Source organism: Pocillopora damicornis, chromosome 13 (assembly GCF_964200805.1).
Source record: "Pocillopora damicornis chromosome 13, jaPocDami1.2, whole genome shotgun sequence".
NCBI classification, from domain to species: Eukaryota; Metazoa; Cnidaria; class Anthozoa; order Scleractinia; family Pocilloporidae; genus Pocillopora; species Pocillopora damicornis.
The window spans coordinates 18,071,113-18,093,540 of NC_142682.1; the positions used below are offsets into that span (position 1 = coordinate 18,071,113).

Sequence of the window (22,428 nt, forward strand, 5' to 3'; positions counted from 1 at the left end):
ATATTTTAAGCGAACTGTGCGTACCTTCGGGATCTTCTTTTGGCACGAACGGCATCGTGCTGGCATTCATACAGCATGCCGTTGTGCGAGTGGTGCAACTTACGCAATAGTGACTCACGTTTTGCTTCAATTACATTTCCGGTGCTGAGATTGTAAATGGAAAAAAAACACTACCTTGGACCATTACGTAATCAAATGAAACGTGAGCCAAAACGTCTGCTTGTAAAGTTCTATCAACTACTGAGTTAATGTAAAATATTTATCATGCTCTCGCATTTCATTTCGTGAGATGGTTGATTATACATGGGACCACGGAGAGCAAGATTTCAGGGGGAGGTGGAGGTTTCGATCGATTCTCGTATTTCAAGTACGTGACATGTTGTCGTCTCGCCTTATTTTAGACATTTATGCCTTGTTTTAGATGGTATTAGATTGTTTGCGAGTGGTTGTAGATGTTTTTGAGGTGGTTGTAGGTAGTTGTTGAAATTTTTGAGGTGGTTGTAGATGGTTGTAGGTGGTTTTAGGTTATTTTAGGTCGTTCCATGTTTTATTACTTACGCTGCGAGTTCTCGGTCTGCCTTATTCGTTTAACCCAGTCAGAACGGTTCCACTGTCCTCACTCAGACTCGTTTCATCGTCGGGTTCTGTCTGGCGATTTCTACTGCTGGTCTCTCAGAAGCTTCGTCCTTCCAAGGTCATTCTTTACATCGCGGTGCGGACTCTTGGGCCTTTATTAATCACGGTGTCCCAGGTGACCTCATACAGATAAACGTAGACTGGGCAAGTAATGCGCATAAGGCTTACTTAGAAATTTAGTGTTTAATCAAAGCTCGCCTTCGCCCATCAGCTTCGTTTTGCGGTTCTTTCTAGTGCTTCGTGGTTTCATATGGCACAGTCCGTCTTTGTTGGGCGTTCCGTTGGGTGGCAGAGAGGTTTATCAGGCATATCATAGGCTTTTGTTCCCTGTTGGTTCGTATTCTTAATAAACTTCTCGCTGTGAGAGAGCGAATTGTGTTTTACCTGTGTCAGAGGGCGTAGTTGGGGAATCTACCTTCTTGGGACAAGCACGTGTTGAAAGGGTTTAATTGCGTAACACACACCGTCTAGTATCAGGCCATAGAAGTTTCGTGTTTAATTTCACGTTCGTGTTCACGTGGGGCGTGCACCAGAGATTTTGTACTGTTTCGTTTTTCTTCCCACCTTCTCTCCCTTCCTGGGTGATTTTGTGTGATGTGACAGAGTGGCAGAGAGGTTTATTAGGCATATCATTGGCTTTTGTTTACTGTTGGTTCGTATTCGTAATAAACCTCTCTCTGTGCCCAAAAGCGAATTGTGTTTTATTTGTGTCAGGGGGCGTAGATGGGGAGTTTAGCCCATTTGGATAAAGCACGTGTTGAAAGGGATTAGTTTCGTAACACGCACTGTCTGATATCAGGCCATAGGAGTTTTGTGTTTCATTTCGCGTCAGTTTTCCCTTGGAGCGATTTTGCACTGTTTCGTTTTTCTTCCCACCCTCACTCCCATCCTGGGTGATTTTGTGTGATGTCATAGGGCGGCAGAGAGGTTTATTAGGCACATCATTGGCTTTTGTTTACTGTTGTTTCGTATTCTCAATAAACTTCTCTCTGTGCCCAAAAGCGAATTGTCTCTTATCTGTGTCAGGGGGCGTAGTTGGGGAATTTACCCCATTTGGACAGGCACGTATTGATAGGGATTAATTGCGAAAGACACACTGTCTAGTATCAGGCCATAGGAGTTTCGTGTTTCATTTTGGGTCAGTTTTCACGTGGAGCGTGCACCAGAGATTTTGTGCTGTTTCGTTTTTCTTCCCATCCTGGGTGATTTTGTGTGATGTCATAGGGTGGCAGAGAGGTTTATTAGGCATATCATTGGCTTTTGCTTACTATTGGTTCGTATTCTTAATAAACTTCTCGCTGTGCCCAAAAGCGAACTGTATTTTACCTGTGTCAGAGGGCGTAGTTGGGGAATCTACCTTCTTGGGACAAGCACGTGTTGAAAGGGGTTTAATTGCGTAACACACACCGTCTAATATCAGGCCATAGAAGTTTCGTGTTTAATTTCACGTCCGTGTTCACGTGGGGCGTGCACCAGAGATTTTGTACTGTTTCGTTTTTTCTTCCCACCTTCTCTCCCTTCCTGGGTGATTTTGTGTGATGTGACAGAGTGGCAGAGAGGTTTTTTAGGCATATCATTGGCTTTTGTTTACTGTTGGTTCGTATTTGTAATAAACCTCTCTCTGTGCCCAAAAGCGAATTGTGTTTTATTTGTGTCAGGGGGCGTAGATGGGGAGTTTAGCCCATTTGGATAAGCACGTGTTGAAAGGGATTAGTTTCGTAACACGCACTGTCTGATATCAGGCCATAGGAGTTTTGTGTTTCATTTCGCGTCAGTTTTCCCTTGGAGCGATTTTGCACTGTTTCGTTTTTATTCCCACCCTCACTCCCATCCTGGGTGATTTTGTGTGATGTCATAGTGTGGCGGAGAGGTTTATTAGGCACATCATTGGCTTTTGTTTACTGTTGTTTCGTATTCTCAATAAACTTCTCTCTGTGCCCAAAAGCGAATTGTCTCTTATCTGTGTCAGGGGGCGTAGTTGGGGAATTTACCCCATTTGGACAGGCACGTATTGATAGGGATTAATTTCGAAAGACACACTGTCTAGTATCAGGCCATAGGAGTTTCGTGTTTCATTTCGGGTAAGTCTTCACGTGGAGCGTGCACCAGAGATTTTGTGCTGTTTCGTTTTTCTTCCCATCCTGGGTGATTTTGTGTGATGTCATAGGGTGGCAGAGAGGTTTATTAGGCATATCATTGGCTTTCGTTTACTGTTGGTTCGTACTCTTAATAAACTTCTCTCTGTGCCCAAAAGGGAATTGTGTTTTGTCTGTGTCAGGGGGCGTAGATAGGGAGTTTACCCCACTTGGACAAGCACGGGATTAATTGCGTAAACCACTCTGTCTAGTATCAGGCCATATGAGGTTTGTGTTTCATTTCGTGACAGTTTTCACGTGGAGCGTGCACCAGAGATTTTGTGCTGTTTCGTTTTTCTTCCCATCCTAGGTGATTTTGTGTGATGTCATAGAGTGGCAGAGAGGTTTGTTAAGCATATCATTAGCTTTTGTTTACTGTTGGTTCGTGTTCTCAACAACCGTTTCTCTGTGCCCAAAAGTGAATTGTGTTTTATCTGTGTCAGGGGGCGTAATTGGGGAATTTACCCCTTTGGACAAGCACGTTTTTAAAGGGATTAATTGCGCAACACACACCGTCTAGTATCAGGCAATAGGAGTTTCGTGTTTCATTTCGCATCGATTTTCACGTGGGGCGTGCACCAGAGATTTTGTACTGTTTCGTTTTTCTTCCCACGCTCTCTCCCATCCTGGGTGATTTTGTGTGATGTCATAGGGCGGCAGAGAGGTTTATTAGGCATATCATTGGCTTTTGTTTACAGTTGGTTCGTATTCTTAATAAACTTCTCTCTGTGCCCAAAAGCGAATTGTGTGAAAAGTGCTCAAAAGAAGACTCTTTTAATACCAATCCTGTGAACGGTTTTGTTTGTATAAATTTGTATGTGCTTTCTTAAATAACTACAAGTGATTGACATGTAACTTCTCCCTTTGATATCCATATATTATTTAGCATAAAGGTAATGAGAATACTCAAAGTTATCAGGTAGAAGTTGTTAACTTGATATACACCAAATTCTTGTCACTAATTTACAAGGAAGGTGCAGCAGCTTCAAGGAGAAATGACAATTAGATCTTAGGAGTTAAAGGTTCAATAAATGCGGAAATGTTAGGCCTTTTTTACTTTTCCTAACACCTAATTACTTGACAAAAATTAGTCCTTAACAACCCTCATTACTTTTTTATTTGGGGAAATATTCTCTGGAAGGCAATTTGAAACAAGATATTTGATTGCTGCACAGGTAGGATTAACTTGATATTTCTTTATTTTTGTTTTCTTGTTTTTGTGAAATTTTATTTTCTTTGTTGTAGACCTACATAATCAAGTTCAAGAATATTACTTGTTCTGTACTGGGATCAGTCATCACTGGGGTTGTCTGTATCCTTGTCCTCATAGCACTGAAATATATCAGCGAGAAGCTGAAGCACGAAATGAAATTTCCTATACCAGCTCAGTTAATAGTGGTAAGTGACTGAATCCTCTAGACCCCAATATCAGTATGTTTATTCTCCATACTGATCTGTATTCATTTCCTAAGTTGAAGACAAGGAGAATTATTGTATCAATCAAGAGCCTCACTCCAAATCAAAGTCCTGGCAACTAAGTACACAACTGTAAAATGGCCCATTGGTGCTCATTTCCTCCATTCTCATCAGCTTAATATTTGAATCAGGGGTGATACTGTTTGGAGAAAGTTGGTCTTTATTGATCCCCTCCAAAGGTTAAAGGGTTAACTTTGTTTGATCTGTGGCATAAATGACACCTCCCATGAAGGGTTACCATGTTGCTTTTGCTGTTCGTAGCTTCCTTCTACTTGAATGCACATATCAGTGGTACCTCCTAAGAACAATAAATAAATTATTGACTGGAGCTGTTTTTCTCAGTTAGGGCAAAAATGTGGAACACTTCATTATTTACTGAGAGCTTTTTTTTTGTTGTCAGAAACCCTGAAAGATTGATTTGTCTGACATGTAAATCATGTTGCCACAATTGTAGGTTGTTCTCAGAACAATGGTGTCATATTTTGTTGGATTAAATGAAAAATTTCAAGTTTCAGTTCTGCATAACATTCCTAAGGGGTGGGATACATTGAAGTACAGTTAGGTGATCATAGTGTAACTCTGTTTACAGTTTGAGCAAAGGCACCTGGTCTTCACTATAACTCCTCTTGTACATATCCTATGTTTTGCACAATTAAATTTCATGGTGTGATGTGTTTTGTTTTTTATACTGTTATATATGTATAATATCCATTTTTGTCATAATTTAGTGTACGTTGGACATTGTATGTATATGTGAAACAAACAAAGAAAAATAACTAAAAGAGAAAAAAGCTGTTGAATTGTAGACATGTTTGACATGACAGATAAACTTTCATTCTGATACATCTTTTGAATTTGCAAATTCATGATACTGAAAGTGATTTTACCATAAAGTTTAATGGCCTACTAAGGTTACAAGTACCATCTGCTCCATCCTTCATGCTGATAGAAAGCATGGTGACAGATGCCATTGTGATTCTATTTTTATATTTGCCACAAACACATCTTTGGCCAAAACATTTGCCAAAAGAAACAATTATGTGATTGATTCAAATTAGGTTGGTAGATACAAATGTTTTTGTTGGTTAAGCTGACTAACTGATTTGGGATGATCATAAAACTTAGTATAGGTAATAACATTATTTTGAGTACAATTTGGTATTAACATAGGCACAAGTAAATTTTCCAAAGACAACAAAATTGCACAAGCCCATATGGCAAATGCAATTTGTAATTTTGAAAAATTTACCAATGCATATTACACCAAATTGCAAAAGAAATCATGTTATTACTTGTTAATAATGTACATGAAAAAAGTATCACTGAAAGTCAAGACAGAAGAAATGTTGCACTTGTGTTACAACTTTGCACTTGTGTTACATGAGAATGCACTTATTTTCAGCCAATTAGAAGTGCATAATCTTTTTATTTGTTGGAAAATTCTGTAAAATTGGCCAAGTCACCTAAAGGCGGAAATGCAAAAGCAATATTGGGTCATTGATGGTAGGGGGCAATATTTATCAAAATGAAACAGATGCCTTATTAAACTGTAATCATATGGTGTATTATATTTTTCCCTAGAATAAACCCGCATTGATAGATATTAAACAAAGTTAAGTTGCAAAAGCAATATTGGGTCATTGATGGTAGGGGGCAATATTTATCAAAATGAAACAGATGCCTTATTAAACTGTAATCATATGGTGTATTATATTTGTCCCTAGAATAAACCCGCACTGATAGACATTAAACAAAGTTCATACATTGGATTTATCTTTTTTATTATTATTTTTATTAACCCTTTAACTCCCATGAGTGACCAAGACAGAATTTCTCCTCACAATACCAATACAATATCAACCAGATAAGTGATGAGAATAAAGAAAAATATCAATTTGGGGTAATAAGTTGATCCAATACTCAATTCTCTGAACTAACATTATAAGAATTGTATGTTTGACAGTATAAGGAGAATTAAAAATTTGATCTGGGAGTTAAAGGGTTAATGAACTTTATTCTACATACATCAGTTACAAATGATACTACTCGCAAAAAATACTACAAATAGAAACGCACTTAAGATACACTATTTACAAAAGGAATGGTTACTTACATTTCCACTACCAATGGGGAAATTTCCATTACTTACATGGTATTTGCTTGATACACATACGCAAAAAAAAAAATAATTGTACTTACATCTATAAATTTGTTTTCTTGTACTTACAATTACTTAACTTAATTCCTTACTAAAACAAAAGATTGATTGGTCACATTACTTATGAAACATTGTTATAGGATATTATTTACTCTGTTCACACTATTTAATTGGTGCTATTTACACTATTGGTTTAAGGCTAGAGAAGCATTCACCAGTAATACTGTACAAATTATAGTAAATTTTCAACGCGAAGTTTATGGAGTAATTTCGTATTAAATTCATTAAAGTCACACTTTTTTTTAACTTAGTTTTAAAGCAACAGTTGAATTTAGATAGTTATTTGTCATTTCTATTATGCAACATTCCAAAAAGTTTCTTGGCGACTGTTGGTAAATATTTCGAATTGTTTGTTTTGTTAAACCAGGAACTGAATAACTTTATCAAAGAAGGACTTAGCCTCTTCACATTCAACAAAGGAATGTAGAATGTAGTCGGATTCATTACAATAAAGACATTTACTGTCTGTTTCAATTGCATAGGCATATAACTCTTTCTTGGTGACTATTATTCTATGGAGTAATTTGTAGTTAAATTCTCTAAGTTTATTTTCTTTGCATGTTTTGTTTATCTAAGTGAAGGCAAGGTTCCAATCAAAATTTTTCAGGTTAAGATCTTTTTGCCATTTCTTTAGACCGGTGGGTTCGATTTTGGTCGCATTAACGTACAGCAAGTAGTAATCTTTGCAATTCATTTTCGTTAAATCTATGACAATGGAGTCAGAGAGTTTGTAATAAGTGCTACCTGAGAAATTATGCATCTCAATGGGAGATTCGGTTCTCGCCTTCTCAAGTAGATATTTTGGTATCGCTGAAAGAACTTGAAGACAATTTAAAAAAATTACATTTGATGTTATATCTTTGTTGGAATGTTTGAAATGATAAGAACTTTCCATTGCAATCGTGAAGATCCTGAATTGTTAGGACCGCCTTTTCTGACCAATTTGAGTAGAATATTGAATTGCCGTCGATTTTAATTTCCTTGTTGTTAAACAAAAGCAGGTCTGACAAGTAGTTGGGTCTGTACAGGGTCTTTAGTTCAAGAAAGTTCATCAGGATTTGCCTGTAAAAAAGTGGAAGGCTGAATTTCGCTAAAAACTTATTGTCATAATTACAATGAAGGAGAAAGCCAAACTTTTCAAATAAGTGATTCGGGGTTGATTTCCAAGTCTCAGATCGACTGTCAAAAGTCTAGAGATCCAAGCTAAATTTAAAGACTTAAACAGGATTTCGATGTTCGGAGTACGTAAACCGAATATCGAAATCCTGTTTAAGTCTTTCAGCATGAATGAGCTAAAAAAGGAATTACATATACGTTAGTATGATGTAGCTGAAGATTTAGCATGAGACAAGGAAACCCGTAGGGAAGCCAAGAGGCCTATGCGAGCTACAGGCTCCTTATATTTTACAAAAGCGAGGTATCAGTTTTATGGCGTGATTAAGGTACAAAATAAAACAACAATAACAATAGCAGGCACTCGAACAAACATATACTTAAGTAGCGTAAGAAAAGTAAGAAAAAATAATTAAAAAAATGAAAATAAGTAAATAAAGAAGAATAAGAAGGGAGACAAGTTAGGAGTTATGTTTGCAGTTTAGACTTAAACAGGGAAAGTGTACAAACATTTTATATATTAATATTCAGAAAAATGGAAAACTTAAGTCCTTTGAAACATAACGCAAACTGTTTGATATTTATTCGGCAAGGGTATGTAAAAGGAATTGCATTGTCTGGTGTCATAGCAATATTAATGAATGCTACTCGAAACCAAAAATAATCTTTTAAGAGCATTAGGAAGATGTCCTATCTTGAAAAAAAACATGATCTTTCCTATTTTAAATCTATATATACTGTATAGATTGAGAATTTTCGACTGCTTAAATATAGGTTCAGTATGAGCGTTAAAGAATACTTCTTGATATGATTCGTATCACCTTTTTCTGGAGTAAGACAATACGTTTCAAGGTGGATGGATAAGTGGAGTCCCATGTCGTAATGCAATAAAGTAAGTAGGGATAAACAAGACTATAGTACAGGGTACATAAAGTTGAAGTAGGAAGGCAGAGACATGGCCCGGGTTGTTCAAATCTGGGTTAAGATAACCCAGGGTTAGCGTGGAATTTTGATTTCAGGTCTGAAAGCATTAAAAGAAAATCCAGTTCAAATATTTTTGCTTGCAATTTGATCATTGGATGTTCTAAACAAGAATAGGGAAAATTTTTTTAAAAGGTTTTAGAAAAAATAAATAAACCTGCATTAAAATTTAACCCTGGGCTAGCACTAATTGGCCTTTGAACAACTGGGCCCATAGCTTTATAGATTATACCAGAGGATTTTAAAACTTTCCCAAGCGATATTAGTAATGTGCGGTTTCCATAACAAATTTTCGTATAGAATAACACTTAAAAGCAAAAGACTCTTTAACTCGGTCAGTACTACATTGGTTAATCTCTAGTTTAATGTTAAGATTTTCCCTTTTCTGTCTTGGTTTGCAAGACGACAACATCGGTAGCATTTGTTAACTTTTTCACTCGGAGAACATGGAATTAAATGAAGGGGATAAATTTATAAAGAAACTGTGGTGCTGTGTCAGTGGGGTTAGCGGTATAACAAGACATTTTGTTTTTTAAACAGGACGCTATCGACATTGCTGATCCTAGCAGTATGCAGCACGCGTGTCATATGAACTTCATAATGGACCTCGCTCACCGTAGAGTCTCTAGCTTAGCAGTATGCATGGCATATGAACTTCATAATGGACCTCGATCACTTTAGTCTCTATCCTAGCAGTATGAATGCCATATGAAATTCGTAATGGACCTCGCTCACCGTAGTGTCTCTATCCTAGCAGTATGATTGTCATATGAACCTCGTGATGGAAATCGCTCACCGTAGAGTCTATATCCTAGCAGTATATGTGTCATATGAACTTCTTAATGGACCTCGCTCACTGTAGCGTCTCCATAGCCAGAAATCCGAGACATCGATCATACTTCACCTCTCTATGCCTTTAAACATGGCGGGGAAACAATTACAAAGAAATATATGGGATAAAAAATAAATATCAGGATCTCTGAGACATAAGCGAGACTTTCTCTGGTCTGTTATTCAACAGTACCTACAAATGTCTACCATAAGATTGAATGTCATCTTGTCCAAATTTTATGGACAATAGGCTTTGGTGGAACGTAAACAGTCAAATTGTTTTTGTGTTAACACACAAGGCCATAAGTGAAGCAGTTTTGCGGCGGTTAAAAAGTAAGCGAAGCCAAAGCGATTACTCTAGTCAGTAGGAATAGTTTTAAACAAGAAAATGAGCCAATCATGCAGATGTGGACGAGCGAGTTGGCCACATGATGTCTAAATTTACTTCTTCTCATTACATTGGCGATACAGGGAACCAGTCTAACCCACGTAAACGCAAATATTTTATCCTCAATAGAAAACTAACTATTTTCTAGCAACTGAATGCAAAACAAGCACACTAAGCATAATTTGATGGAGTAAACTTATACAATTAAACTTTGCCTAGTTGAAAATTTATTCATAGTTTTTACCAAGCAGTGTTACAATCACTACATTGCAATCGACCGACCGGCGGTGACCTGCCGCTTTAATTCTTGTGTTGAGTCTCCCGGTGGAAAAAGTTAAAGGTCTAGCCATGAAAAAGTAGTGCCGGAATATTAATGTCGTGCCGGAAAATGAAAGTTGTCTAAGAAAATTAAAGTCATGCGGGAATGTTGAAGTCGTACCGGTGTCACAGCGGATTTCGACCCCGCCGGTCCAAATCCGCCAGCGGATACGGACCCCCCTTCGCAGATTTGAACCCCCTACAAATATTTCCTTTTAAGCATCGTTTGTGTCATATTTGGTAACTAATTCTATTTGCAAGCTTTTCATCGATGTTCTTTTCAATCATAACACAACATTTCTTAATAAAAGTAAAGAAAAACAGCTATTTCGTTCCAATTCTGCCGCATTTATTAAAGCGAGTCGTATAGTATACGCAAGAATTAGATGCGAACAAACTACTGCATTCGAACTATTGAATTTGCTAAAATAAATCTTTGCTTCTTCTGATGCGAATCAACGAAACGTCATAACAATAGTGGAGACTATTGCGTTCAGTCTAAAAAAATAACTCAGTCTGATTTTCTAATGAAATAACATTAAACAGTTTCTGAACAAGAACGAAGTAACTTCTCCTGCTACAAGTCGTTCGTAAAGCCTACGATAAGAAAAAATGTTTCTCTTCTGAACTACTGGAACTCTCAACTTATTTTCAATACCAAATCAGCATTAATGTCTACTTCTTAACAAAAGTGGAGACTATTACATCGAACTCAATCTTATTTTCTAATTTTAACGATCATTAACAGTTGAGGGATTCGAAGTAGCACCTTAACAATTACGAAGACGTCTAGAGTCTGGCGGTCTGCAGACAATAAAGAGCCACTAGCCCTCCAGGGCAGTCTTAAATCCCTCGCAGCTCATGTGCAACCATTCCTCGCACAATTCACACTGTACCATGTCGTTCCAACACTCGGGCATTGAACAATAACAAAATAAATAAGTGTCACAAGTTTGTCTCTTATTGAATCTAGCGGTGTTGGACTATCGCGGAAAAAGTTCAAAAACGACCTTTCCCAAACATTAATCTAAATGCTTGCGCATTTTCCCTTGGTCAAAAGAAACATCTGACGGGTCATTTCCAGCTGCCAGCTCGTATACATTGGCGATACGCATGTTTTGAAATAGAAACATACTTTAGTACGCACTGGAACGCAAAGTATTATATATTTCTACTAGAACGATTAGGATGATCTCAGTTTTGTTGGGGGGTCCAAATCCGCAAGGACACCGGAATGTCAAGGTCTTGAAAAAAAAGGTTGGTGAGAAATACGAGATGGCACTAACTGGGCTCCGTATTTGTTCTGCGAGGCGATATGTAAAAGGAATTGCATTGTCTGGGGTAATAGCGATATTAATGATTGCTACCCGAAAACGAAAATAATCTTTTGAGAGCATCAGGAAGACGGCCTATCTTGAACAAAAACATGATCTCCTAGCAGTATGTAGGACGCGTGTCATGAACTTCGTAATGAACCTCGCTCACCGAAGGGTCCCTGTGGCTCAGCGGTAGAGTATGGGCACGCGGAATCCGAAGGTCTAAGGTTCGATTCTTCCTGAGAACTCAACGTTTTTCTCTTTGTCCCACATGCTTCACATATTCTGCACGTGGTAGACGCGACTCGGGCTGATACCAAGTGTTTATTGAAATGTTCCTCGATTACTTTTTCTTCACGTGCGCGTCATAAACGTCAGATGACTTTCATGCTTCTACCCGACTTCTAGACACAAAATTTTCTTTTTTTTGTTTTTGTTTTTTGCAGTAATTAGATTCTAAACAGCCAAATTTCTCGCTAACTACTCTCTGCGTGACGAATGATTGAGACTAACAATTCCTCTATGTACGGACGAAGTTCTTTTCCCATAAATAGAGCACTTCATTGTTTTTATAGACTGACCATGTAATTACATATTCAAAAATAGAAGTAATCGACCCTAGCGAGTTCTCCTTGACCATTCTTTTGTGCATTGAAACTACGATTTGGCGGCCAATAAGTGTCCCCATAAAGTGCGCGGTCAAAACGATCATGTGTTACATAGCGGTGACGTAGAAAACAGTGATGAAGACACGTCGGTAACTATGGTGGAGAAAGGAGAAATCTAGAAGAAAAGACGAGGGTATTACATGGCCGGAGCGCCAAATGATGTTAGCTACAAGAATAATACACATATAACGGATATTCCTATACACTACTTTCCAAAGGATGTAGCTGTATGGCCAAAATGGACGCGTCTCGATCGTCGACATCAAGGAGATTTTACTCTTCAATGTCGTCAGCCTCATGCTCTGTACCGGCTTCGAAGACGACTGCTACAAACACATACCACTAGTCAATTCAGGGGAAGATAACTAAAGAATTCAGCTAAAAAGAATGCTGTTTACGGCCTGTTCACACACTGCACACTATAGAAGAAACCCGTTACTATATTTATTGTGCACTATCTCTATGTACTTAGGCCAAGAGGATTGTCCGCCTTCAACTTTCGGTCTCTTTGCAAACGGTGCTGCGAAGCTCTTAAATTTTAAAGCGAGTTGTTTCTTGCAGCGATTCTTTCGACTGAGAGAAGAGTCGCTCTTTCTTCACGCTTGCAGCGTAGCTATCTCTTAAAGAAATCTGTAAAAACCTTGAGATTCTGCGGCAAATGGTCCAACTTTTGTCAACGACCGTAGCACTGTTTACAAATGAAAGCAGAAACCACGTGGACTTTGAACTCTAGTTTCGTGAGCGCGACGCTAATCGAACATCGTCGTCTTCTTACTCTTTGCCAAAAATCGCTAATAACCTTTCCCAATGTCCTTAAAGTGCCATGACACTAAATTTGGTTTTGCATTTTCTGGCTGATAGCTGTATTTAAAATTAGAAATAATCGACCTTAGCACTTAGCGAGTTCTCCTTGACCATATTTTTGTGCATTGAAACTGAGTGAGATTTAGCGGCCAAAGAGTTTCTCCATTAGCGCGCGACCAAAACGATCATGTCACATAGCTGTGAAATAGAAAACTAGAAGAAAGGACGGGCGTATTGCGTAGCCAGAGCGTCAAATTATGTTATCTACAAAAATAATACACATATACAGGGTATTTCTATACACTACATTCCAAAGGATGTAGCTGCATGGCCAAAATGGACGCGTTTCGGACATCGAGGAGATTTTACTCTTCAATGTCGCCGGCCTTACGCTCCCTACCGGCTTCGAAGACGCCTGCTACGAACATATACCACTAGTCAATTAAGGGGATGATAACCAAAGAATTCAGCTAAAAAGAATGCCGATTAGGGCCTGTTCTCGCACCGTACACAATTGTTCAAAAATTTTTTCGGCTAACATTTCCCGGGTGAAGAATGGTGAGCTTCTTATTGTTGTTTATTTCACGCGCTTGAGATGTACTCATTCTCCTTGTCTTTCCACATGACTAAATTTGCGCTTTTCTCATTGTAAGAAAATCTTATTCTAGTTTCTATCGTATTTTAATAACAGAAATGCATCATTTGTAATGAAGTTCGAGCCCTTTCCTGAGCTTTCCTGACCAATATCCCGTTGCGTGAAAAGTGTGACAACTTTGGCGGATACCGGCATAAACACAGGCTGGAAGGGGCTGTGTATTCTTCTAACCTAGGATTCCGAAAATCCATCCCACGAGCCATCAACTCCCTGCCCTCATGAAACTAAAAGTAGCAATGTCATTGTGATAACTGCACTGCGACGAGATAAATAAAGAAACACAAATGTGACAGTGAATCCAAGTGCCGTGTGAAAGTCGATGCATACGAAATAATCATTCACAATAGTGATATCAGTTATCATCTTTGAGCGGAATGGGTCTCATGGCATTGCTGCACTTAAACTAAAGAATATATTTCTTTATTAAAATACCCATTTGAGATGAACTTGAATCAGATGACCGTAAACTCACTCGTTTTCCGTTCGGTTTGGCCGGCTCGATGGCCGCGAAGATAGCTTCTGCCTTTGCCATCTCTGAGAAAAGGAACAACTTGCAGTAAAACTGCCCGATGACTTCTCGTTGAAAAATCAGCTTGCCTCGTGATACAGCTGATTCTTTCCTTAAAAGTTAGCTTTTGGTTTACCAAGGAAATTTCACAGCAACGAAACTCTACAGCACTGATCGAGGGGAACCTTCGCCTCACATAGTGCGAAGGAATATAATGTTATGGTAACAGAAACGAACACAGCTACCCATTCTTAACATAGATTTCGCCATAGAAGACAAAACACAAACGCAACAAACTAAATATTCAGTAACCGGTATTTTTTGCTCTAATCTTGACCTGAACACTGCAGGCGAGAAACCGTTTTTATCAGTCTTGGTCGAAATCTTCGTTTGATCTACGCGGTTCTCCTTCGTAGGGCTGAACCGTACTCGCAACTTCCATTTCTTCTTTACTACTCAATAAATGCTTTATTAAACTCAAAAAAACCGATCAGGGAATTCATCATAAAAAACGCTGGTATAAAGCGGTGATCAGTATCACTTGAGATATATACTTGAGTATCACAACTTGCGGTAGAGCTTGCTGAAGGTAGGTATACATAGCTATCGGATATTATTTTAAGAGTATTTCAACACTGACTGATACAAAATTACAAGAGATTTGAGAGATTTGTAAGTGTCAACTGAGAGTTTTCACAGATTTCTACGTCATTTCCCGCTAATTCGTTACCAGTCCACGGGACACTTTTAAGACAAAATCAGAGCACTTTAGAGCCCGAAAAAACTAAATTTTAAGTTTTTTAAATGTTTTCTTCTGTCGGAATTGGTTTGTACAGATGATCAGCTAAATGCTTAGGCAACAAAAAAAAATTGCCACAGGCACTTTAAGTTACGAGAGGAAGCGTTTAACATTTGAACACGTTATAAGGAATAGTATGGGGAAGAAATATGGTCGATTTACAACGATAAATATTTTGAAATATGAACATTTTACACGTAAAATCAATAAAACTTACTCACATCCTGTGTGTCCGTTGTAGTTTCTGGCGATTTCTGCCATTTTAAGCTTGCTTTACCATCACTGTCATTCCTGTCAAAAGACGAAGTCAAGGCTGCACACTCCGGTTTCGACCGTTGTCCACGCGGAGGTGGTTTGCGCCCTGAAAATCCTACCGATCGGCATTTTTCTCAGCCATACCTTACGATCGTTTCTTGGTCCACGTTTCACATGCTTGACTCTTTCAACCCAGAGATCTGTTATAATTGCGCCCGAGGTAATTTTCGAAAACGAAGCTATTCTCTTTTATCAGCCACACTGTGGCTTTGCACGTCCTTAGCAAAGGTAAGGCTCCCCTCAGCATATTCATAATTTGAAAGGAACCTGCCACGAAGGAAATTTTAAATACATTTAATTGAATTCCGGATACTGAAATAAACTTCGTATGGGGACATTCATGCGCGAGACATATTAAATTCCGAAAGACACCTAAGTGCTTCCTCGAGAGCGAAATCGAAACCGATAATTTCAGTTCGCCATCTTTCTCTTTCTCCCACAAGAGCGAAATGTCAGATGACGCTCAAATGACACATTTGACGTGTAATTGACAGCTGGAGCTTAACTGCACCATAGTTAGTCTCCTCTACTAACTATGACTGCACCAACCAGGAACTCCGTTCGCCCGCGAACGGAATTTTGCAAAAAAAATAATGATTTAGGGCAAGCTTAATCTTAACTCCCAAGCCCTCACCCCTCTCCTTAGTTTTGACCGTCGACCTCCCCTTAGTACAGATTTATTTCTCTCCCCAGCCCTCCACTGCCATTAAAATTAAAGAAGGCGGCCATAATTTTCGTTATGAAATTACCGAGCACTCGCTCGCCAAAATTACGCCTGCTCTGCAGGCTACCCGGGTGAATCCCCTGGGGACATTTTCGCGGCAACTGCTCGTGTTGGAGCTCGATTTTCACGTTTTTCCATATTTTGTTTACATCGCACACTTTACAATTGACACGTGGAAATCTTTGCTCATGGAAAAATCAAAAGCGGAAGAAAGTCCTTGGAGAAAAAAAGGAAACAAAAGAAAAGAAAACAGGCCCAAAGAAGAAAGAAAGAGTACCAAAAATTTCTCTGTGAAAGCGACTGGTTTAGCAGAGCTCCACGCTGGCGCCCAGATTTCGAACAAAGAAGCCGCCGTCAAACAAAGATTTACCAAACATGATGTTAAAGCAAGTACCAGCCTTGATACAAAAACATCAATAATCGTCTCGAATCGTAATTTTGAAAGCTGTATGTCGATTCGTTGTCTTGCTCCTCAGCACATTTTCCGGTTTTTCCATTTTTGCTACAGGTTTTTTCTTTGCCCTTGGTAACTTTGCTCATTATTGTGCCGTCTTCCTCCACGCTCCGCTGAGCGATCGAGATTAAAAAAAAAAAAAAAAAAAATGTCTGCAATGGGCTACTTTTTCCGGGAAATCTTGATCAATCGTCATTGACGCCAAGAGGTCCCGTTGTCCTAGTTGGTTTGCGATTTCAGGAGGCGTGATGATCTCCTGGCGCGCGAGTTGTTTGCGAACCATTATGAGCTAAAATCTCGCATTTGATTTTGGGAGGAATACAACCACTTAGAGCAAATTTATAGGGTATAAAGATTTGACTGATGTTCGTCAGATTTTCGCCAAAACATCCTGGGAATAATGACAAACGGAAGTGAGTCAGGAAATTTTTATATTTGTACCGTGGCGTCCATTTACGCAACACGACTCGCATATTTTTTGTTACTCCAAATTTAGATGCCGATATCTAGACAACCAATCAGAATATCGAAAAAGCCTGACATCCTAATGGTGATTGATGCCTTGTGAATAAGACTGTGCACCGACTTTGCTCGTGCTGCGGCATCCAATACCCGATAAATTCAATAGAAGAATCTTCTGTTGTTTCACGCCTCACCGGCTCCTGAAGAATTATATTTTTGTGATAATCTGCAGTTATTAAGCTTTCTTCTGATATATAGTTTGCTAGGATTTTAGTGAAACTAGCGCACGTACGAGTTTTTTCTTGAAGAGCACTCGCAAAGGTGGGAAGTAACCTTAAGTACGTAGCCTCGCGATCGTTACGTGGTTCACGTTTCACATGCTCGACTTTTTCTCCCCAGAGATCTGTTATAACTGCGCCCAACGTAATTTACGAAAACGAAGTTAACGATTCGCCATCTTTTTTATCAGCCACACTGTGGCTGATCACTTCCTTAGCAAAGCCTGAGGCTCCCTTCAGGATATTCATAATTGAAAGGAACCTACCACGAAGAAAAATTTCCAATACTTTGCCACTTTTAACACTTTTATGATTCGCTTCGCGGTTAATTTCACCGCAATTCCTAGCGAAAATAATCCCAGCTTAAGTGCCCACAGCAAACCCCGCAGAATACTCAGATTTTGTCCGTTGTTTATCTGTTTTAGTTTCACCTCGTTGTCTGATTGGTTGTTCAGGACGATAGGTTAAGGCGAGGTGTCTCTGTGGGGACGGGGTAAGTACTGTACATTGATCGACCATACCACCCGCGGTAGAAAGAAAATTGACCTCGTACCCAAGTCTCTTCCGCGGTCGTATCCAGTCTGACTGTTCAGAGCATAGCCAGAGAGAAGCGAACTTGGAAATGGAGGTAGAAAACGCTCGTTTCCAGTGAAATGCGGGGGGAATTTTAGTAATGAGACATTTCCCAGGTGCAGTGATCTTAAATCGTAAACTACGGCCGAGAAAAATGCCGATTGGGAGTATTTTCGGGGCGCAAACCACCTCTGCGTAGATAACGGTCAAAATCGGAGTGTGCAGCTTTGACTTCGTCGATATGACAGGAATTACAGTGATAGCAAAACACGCTTAAACGGCAAAACACGCTTAAACGGCAAAAATCGCCGGAAACCACAGCGGATTCATAAGATGTGAGTAAGTTTTATTGATTTTACGTGTAAAATGTTCATATTTCAAAGTATTTATCGTTGTAAATCGACCATATTTCTTCCCCATACTATTCCTTATAACGTGTGCAAATTCTCAATGGTTCCTCTTGAAACTTAACACCGAGTCACACAACGCGTGACGATTTCATGATTTAATCGTTTGCTTTTTCTCGAAACGTGAACTTAGGCTGCCTGTAGTCATATGAACTTTGTACGCACACCGTGGAGTCTCGACATTGCCGATACTAGCAGTAAACAGGAAGCGTGCCATATGGACTTTGAAATGGGTCAAATTTTGGGGCAATCACGCATCACGCAAAAACCCTTTGCTACCCTCTCTTGAGTTTCTAGAGTTTCGTTGCTGTAGAAAATTCCCTTAGTAAACCAAAAGCTATCTTTTGACGAAAGAATCAGCTGTATCACGATGCACTGAGAAGTCATAGGGCAGTTTCACTGCAAGTTGCTCCTTTCCTTAGAGATTGCAAAGGCAGAGGCTATCGACGTGATCGTTGAGCCGGCCAAACCGAACGGAAAACGAATGAGTTTACAGTCATATGATTCAAGTTTATCTCAAATAGGGATTTCAATAGAGAAAGACTTCTTTAGTTAAGGTGCAGCATTGCCATAAGACCCCTTTCCGCTCAAAGAAAATAACTGACACCAGTATTGTAAATAATTACTTCGTATGCATCGACTTTCACACGGCACTTGAATTTGCTACCATCTAATTCAATAAAATTTGCGTTTCTTTATGTATTTCGTTGCAGTTCTTTGATTACAATGACAATACTACTGTTGCTACTTTTAGTTTCTTGAGGGTAGGGGGGAACTGATGGCTCGTGGGGTGGATTTTCGGAACCCAGGTTAGGAGAGTACACGGCCCCTTCGAGCTTGTGTTTATGTCAGTATCCGCCAAAAGTTCCGCAATGTTCACGCAACAGGATATCGGTCAGGAAAGCTCAAGAAAGGGCTTACAATGCAGTACAAAAAGAAAGGCGTAAATGTAATCATGTTAAAAGACAAGGAGTATGAGTACATCTCAAGCGCGTGAAATAAACAACAATAAGAAGCTAACCATTCTCCGCTTGCGAATGTCAGCCGAAAAGAATGTTTAACAATCGTGTACGGTGTGGGATCAGGCCCTTAATTAGCTGAATTCTTTGGTTATCTTCCCCTGGTTTGACCAGTGGTATGAGTTCGTAACAAGTGACTTCGGAGCCGGTACGGAGCATAAGGCCGACGACTTTGAAGAGTAAAATCTCCTCGATGTCCGAAACGCGTCTATTTTGGCCATACAGCAACATCCTTTGGAATGTAGTGTATAGAAATACCCGGTATATGTGTATTATTCTTGTAGATAACATCGTTTGACGCTCCGGCCACGCAATACGTCCGTCTTTTTTTTCTAGTTTTCTTCTTCACAGCCATGTGACATGATCGTTTTGGCCGCGCGCTAATGGAGACACTTTTTGGCCGCTAAATTGTACTTTCAGTGCACAAAAATATGGTCAAGGAGAACTCGCTGGGCGCTAAGGTCTATTATTTCTGATTTTAAATACAGCTATCAGCCAGAAAATGCAAGACCAAATTTCGTTTCATGGCACTTCGATTAGCATCGCGCTCACGAAACTGGAGTTCAAAGTCCACTTAATTTCTGCTTACATTTGTAAACAGCGCCACGGTTGTCGATAAAAGTTGGACCATTTGCTGCAGAATCTCAAGGTTTTTACAGATTTCTTCAAGAGATAGTTACGATGCAAGCGTGAAGAAAGAGCCACTCTTCTTTCAGTCGAAAGAATCACTGCAAGAAACAACTAGCTTTAATTTAAGAGCTTCGTAGCACCGTTCGCAAAGAGACCGCATGCCTTCGTAATATGTAGATTGGACAACTGTAACTCTCTTTTATATGGACTTCCGAAATACCTAATTCATAAACTTCAGTTAGTTCAGAACTGTGTGGCGCGTCTAATCTTGTGTGGGTCTGAATATGACCGTATTACTCCTTTACTGAGAGAACTACATTGGCTTCCCGTGGAGCAGGGGATTGTTTTCAAAATCCTTCTGTTGTCTTTTAAATCTTTAAATGATTTAGGTCCTAGCTATATTTATGATTTGTTGCAAACTTACAACCCATCTAGGAATTTACGATCATCAACCATGAACTTGTTAGTGACACCTAGATCGAGGTTAAAAATTTTATGGTGATCGTGCTTTTTCGGTCTGCGCCCCTAAACTTTAAATCTTACATCTTTTAAGAGCAACCTAAAACGTATCTTTTTGAGCGCTATTTTAATTTGTAGTTTGCTCTAATATTGTTTGAATTTATTATTTACCAAGTTACTGCTTTAAACATTTTATTGTAAAGCGCCTTAAAGCTCTAGAATAGGGCGCTATAGAAATTTTTGTATTATTATTATTATTGTTCTAGAGAAGATAGGCGATCAATTACTGGCGCTGCTTGATATATTTAAGATTTTCCATAGGCAGTTGCTAACGAAACGGAGACAATGTTACCTTCAAAAAACATATGTATGGCTTTCTACTGTTGTTCTTGACAAGTCTCTATCCAAAAGTTGCGCAAAAACTTGCCTTTAAACCTTGTCGTAGATCGCTGATAACTGAAAAGTTCACTATGAAAGCATTTTGTTCACCATCTTGTTAGTTAGGATGACAACAAATTACTAGCTCTAGCCAATCAGAATTAAAGAAAGAATAGGCAATGGTCGATAACCAATGAAAAGTCATCACATATTTTCTTGCAAAAAGAGTGACGTCACGGAACACGATTAGTGTCAGGTTTCGCCTCCGTTTCACCTTGGGGAGAGGGGTACGGATGCACGTAGTCTAGCTCAGTGCTAGACCATCGGAGCACGGAATCCGAAGATCTAAGGTTCAATTCCTCATGAGAACGCACAATTTGTTATTTGTCCCACATGCTTAACACATTCTAAACGTTGTAGACGCGACTCGGGCTGATACCAAGTGTTTATTGAAATGTTCCTCGATAAATTTTTCTTCACGTGCGAGTCATAAATGTCAGGTGACACTTAAGCTTCTTCCCGGCTTCTAGACACGAAATATTCGTGTTTTTTGTTTTTGTTTTTCTGTTTTGTTTTTTTATTCTGTGTTTTTGTCTGTGCAGTAATTAGATTTTAAACAGCCAAATTTCTCGCTTACTACTGTATGATGAATGATTGAAAATAATTACTCCTGCATTTACGGGCTAATTTCTTTTTCCAGTAAATAGAACACTTCATTGTTTTTATAGAATGAAGGTTGAACATGGCATTCGACCATGTAATTAAGGTTATTTGCCACCTTTAGAGGCCGAAAAAATCGTTTTTTCTTTCATTTGATTTAACTTAAATCAAACATTTAACCAAACGTTTCCATAAAAAAAAAAAATTCTGAAACCTTTAAAAGCACCCGAGATATTGACGCCGAGAGGTCCCGTTTTCCCATTGGTTTGCGGTTTCTGAAGGCGAGATTATCTCCTCGCGTGGCGCGTGTTGTTTGCGAACCTTTATGAGCTTAGATCTTATCCAACCACTTGGAGCAAATTTATAGAGTATACAGATTTGATCGATTTTCGTCAAATTTCGCCAAAACATTCTAGGAATAATGACAAACGAAAGTGTGTCGGGAAATTTTGGTATTTGAAATATTTGTACCGTGGTGTCCATTTACGCCACATGCCTCAAGTATTTTTAGCTACTCCAACTTTAGATGCCGATATCAAGACAACTACTCGGAATATCGAAAAAGCCCGACACGCGTTCGTTGATTGATACCTTGTGAATAAGAATGTGCAGCCAGTTTGCTCGTGCTGCGGCATCCGATACCCGATAACTTCAATAGAAGAACTTTCGGTCCTTTCACGCCTTACCGGCTCCTGATACTTCCTGAAGTAAAAATTCGCTAGAATTATATTTTTATGGTAATCTGCAGTTATTAAGCTTTCTTCTGATGTATAGTTTGCTAGGATTTTAGACAAGACAACAATATTGGCAGCATTGACTGGGTGTTAGCTTTTTCACACGGAAAACTCGGAAATGAATGAATGGGATAAGTTTATAAAGAAACCGTGGCGCTGTGTCAGTGGGGTTACCGGTATAACAAGACAGTTTGTTTACAAACATGACGCTATTGACATTGCTGATCTTAGCAGTATACAGGACGTGTGTCATATGAACTTCATAATGGACCTCGTTCACCGTAGAGTCTCTAGCCTAGCAGCATGCATGTCATATGAACTTAGTAATGGACCTCGCTCACCGTAGAGTCTCTATCCTAGCAGTATGCATGTCATATGAACTTCGTTATGGACCTTGATCACCGTAGAGCCTCTAGCCTAAAAGTATGCATTTCATATGAACTTTGTAATGGACCTCGCTTACCGTAGAGTCTCTATCTTAGCAGTATG

At 39.1% G+C, this 22,428-nt stretch overlaps 1 protein-coding gene and 2 long non-coding RNA genes across 13 annotated transcripts; 2 read left to right on the plus strand and 1 right to left on the minus strand.

Moving 5' to 3' along the window:
* Positions 1-144: 144 nt before the first annotated feature.
* Positions 145-9,987, plus strand: LOC113674395 (sulfate transporter-like). Of its 8 annotated transcripts, XR_016182226.1 has the most exons (5): positions 145-367; positions 3,082-3,115; positions 4,017-4,169; positions 5,159-5,305; positions 9,100-9,235. XR_016182226.1 is itself a non-coding variant. In XM_089191438.1 (4 exons), exons 1-4 carry the CDS (start codon positions 290-292, stop codon positions 9,117-9,119), a joined length of 285 nt encoding a protein of 94 aa, XP_089047564.1. In that variant the 5' UTR covers positions 145-289; the 3' UTR covers positions 9,120-9,987. The 8 variants fall into 8 exon arrangements, 4 of the variants coding, with proteins under 4 accessions (XP_089047564.1, XP_089047561.1, XP_089047563.1 ...); XM_089191438.1 differs by lacking the exon at positions 5,159-5,305 and having other exon boundaries at positions 9,100-9,987; XM_089191435.1 differs by lacking the exon at positions 3,082-3,115.
* LOC149035789 (uncharacterized) lies at positions 3,948-20,674 on the minus strand. Of its 4 annotated transcripts, none has more exons than XR_016182231.1 (2): positions 20,520-20,674; positions 3,948-4,545 (listed from the first exon to the last, which is right to left on the minus strand). It is a non-coding gene; the product is annotated as an uncharacterized LOC149035789 (long non-coding RNA). The 4 variants fall into 4 exon arrangements; XR_016182232.1 differs by lacking the exon at positions 20,520-20,674 and adding an exon at positions 15,068-15,590; XR_016182233.1 differs by lacking the exon at positions 20,520-20,674 and adding an exon at positions 15,064-15,286.
* On the plus strand, positions 17,652-18,761 carry LOC149035790 (uncharacterized). Its single transcript, XR_016182237.1, has 2 exons — positions 17,652-17,987; positions 18,193-18,761. It is a non-coding gene; the product is annotated as an uncharacterized LOC149035790 (long non-coding RNA).
* Positions 20,675-22,428: the final 1,754 nt, after the last annotated feature.

Coding starts and splice junctions, on each gene's coding strand:
- LOC113674395 (XM_089191435.1), top strand. CDS start 290: ATGGTTGATTATACATGGGACCACGGAGAGCAAGATTTCAGGGGGAGG. Junction 368..4,016: donor GATCGATTCTCGTATTTCAA/GTACGTGACATG, acceptor TCTTTGTTGTAG/ACCTACATAATCAAGTTCAA. Junction 4,170..5,158: donor TACCAGCTCAGTTAATAGTG/GTAAGTGACTGA, acceptor TGGCCTACTAAG/GTTACAAGTACCATCTGCTC.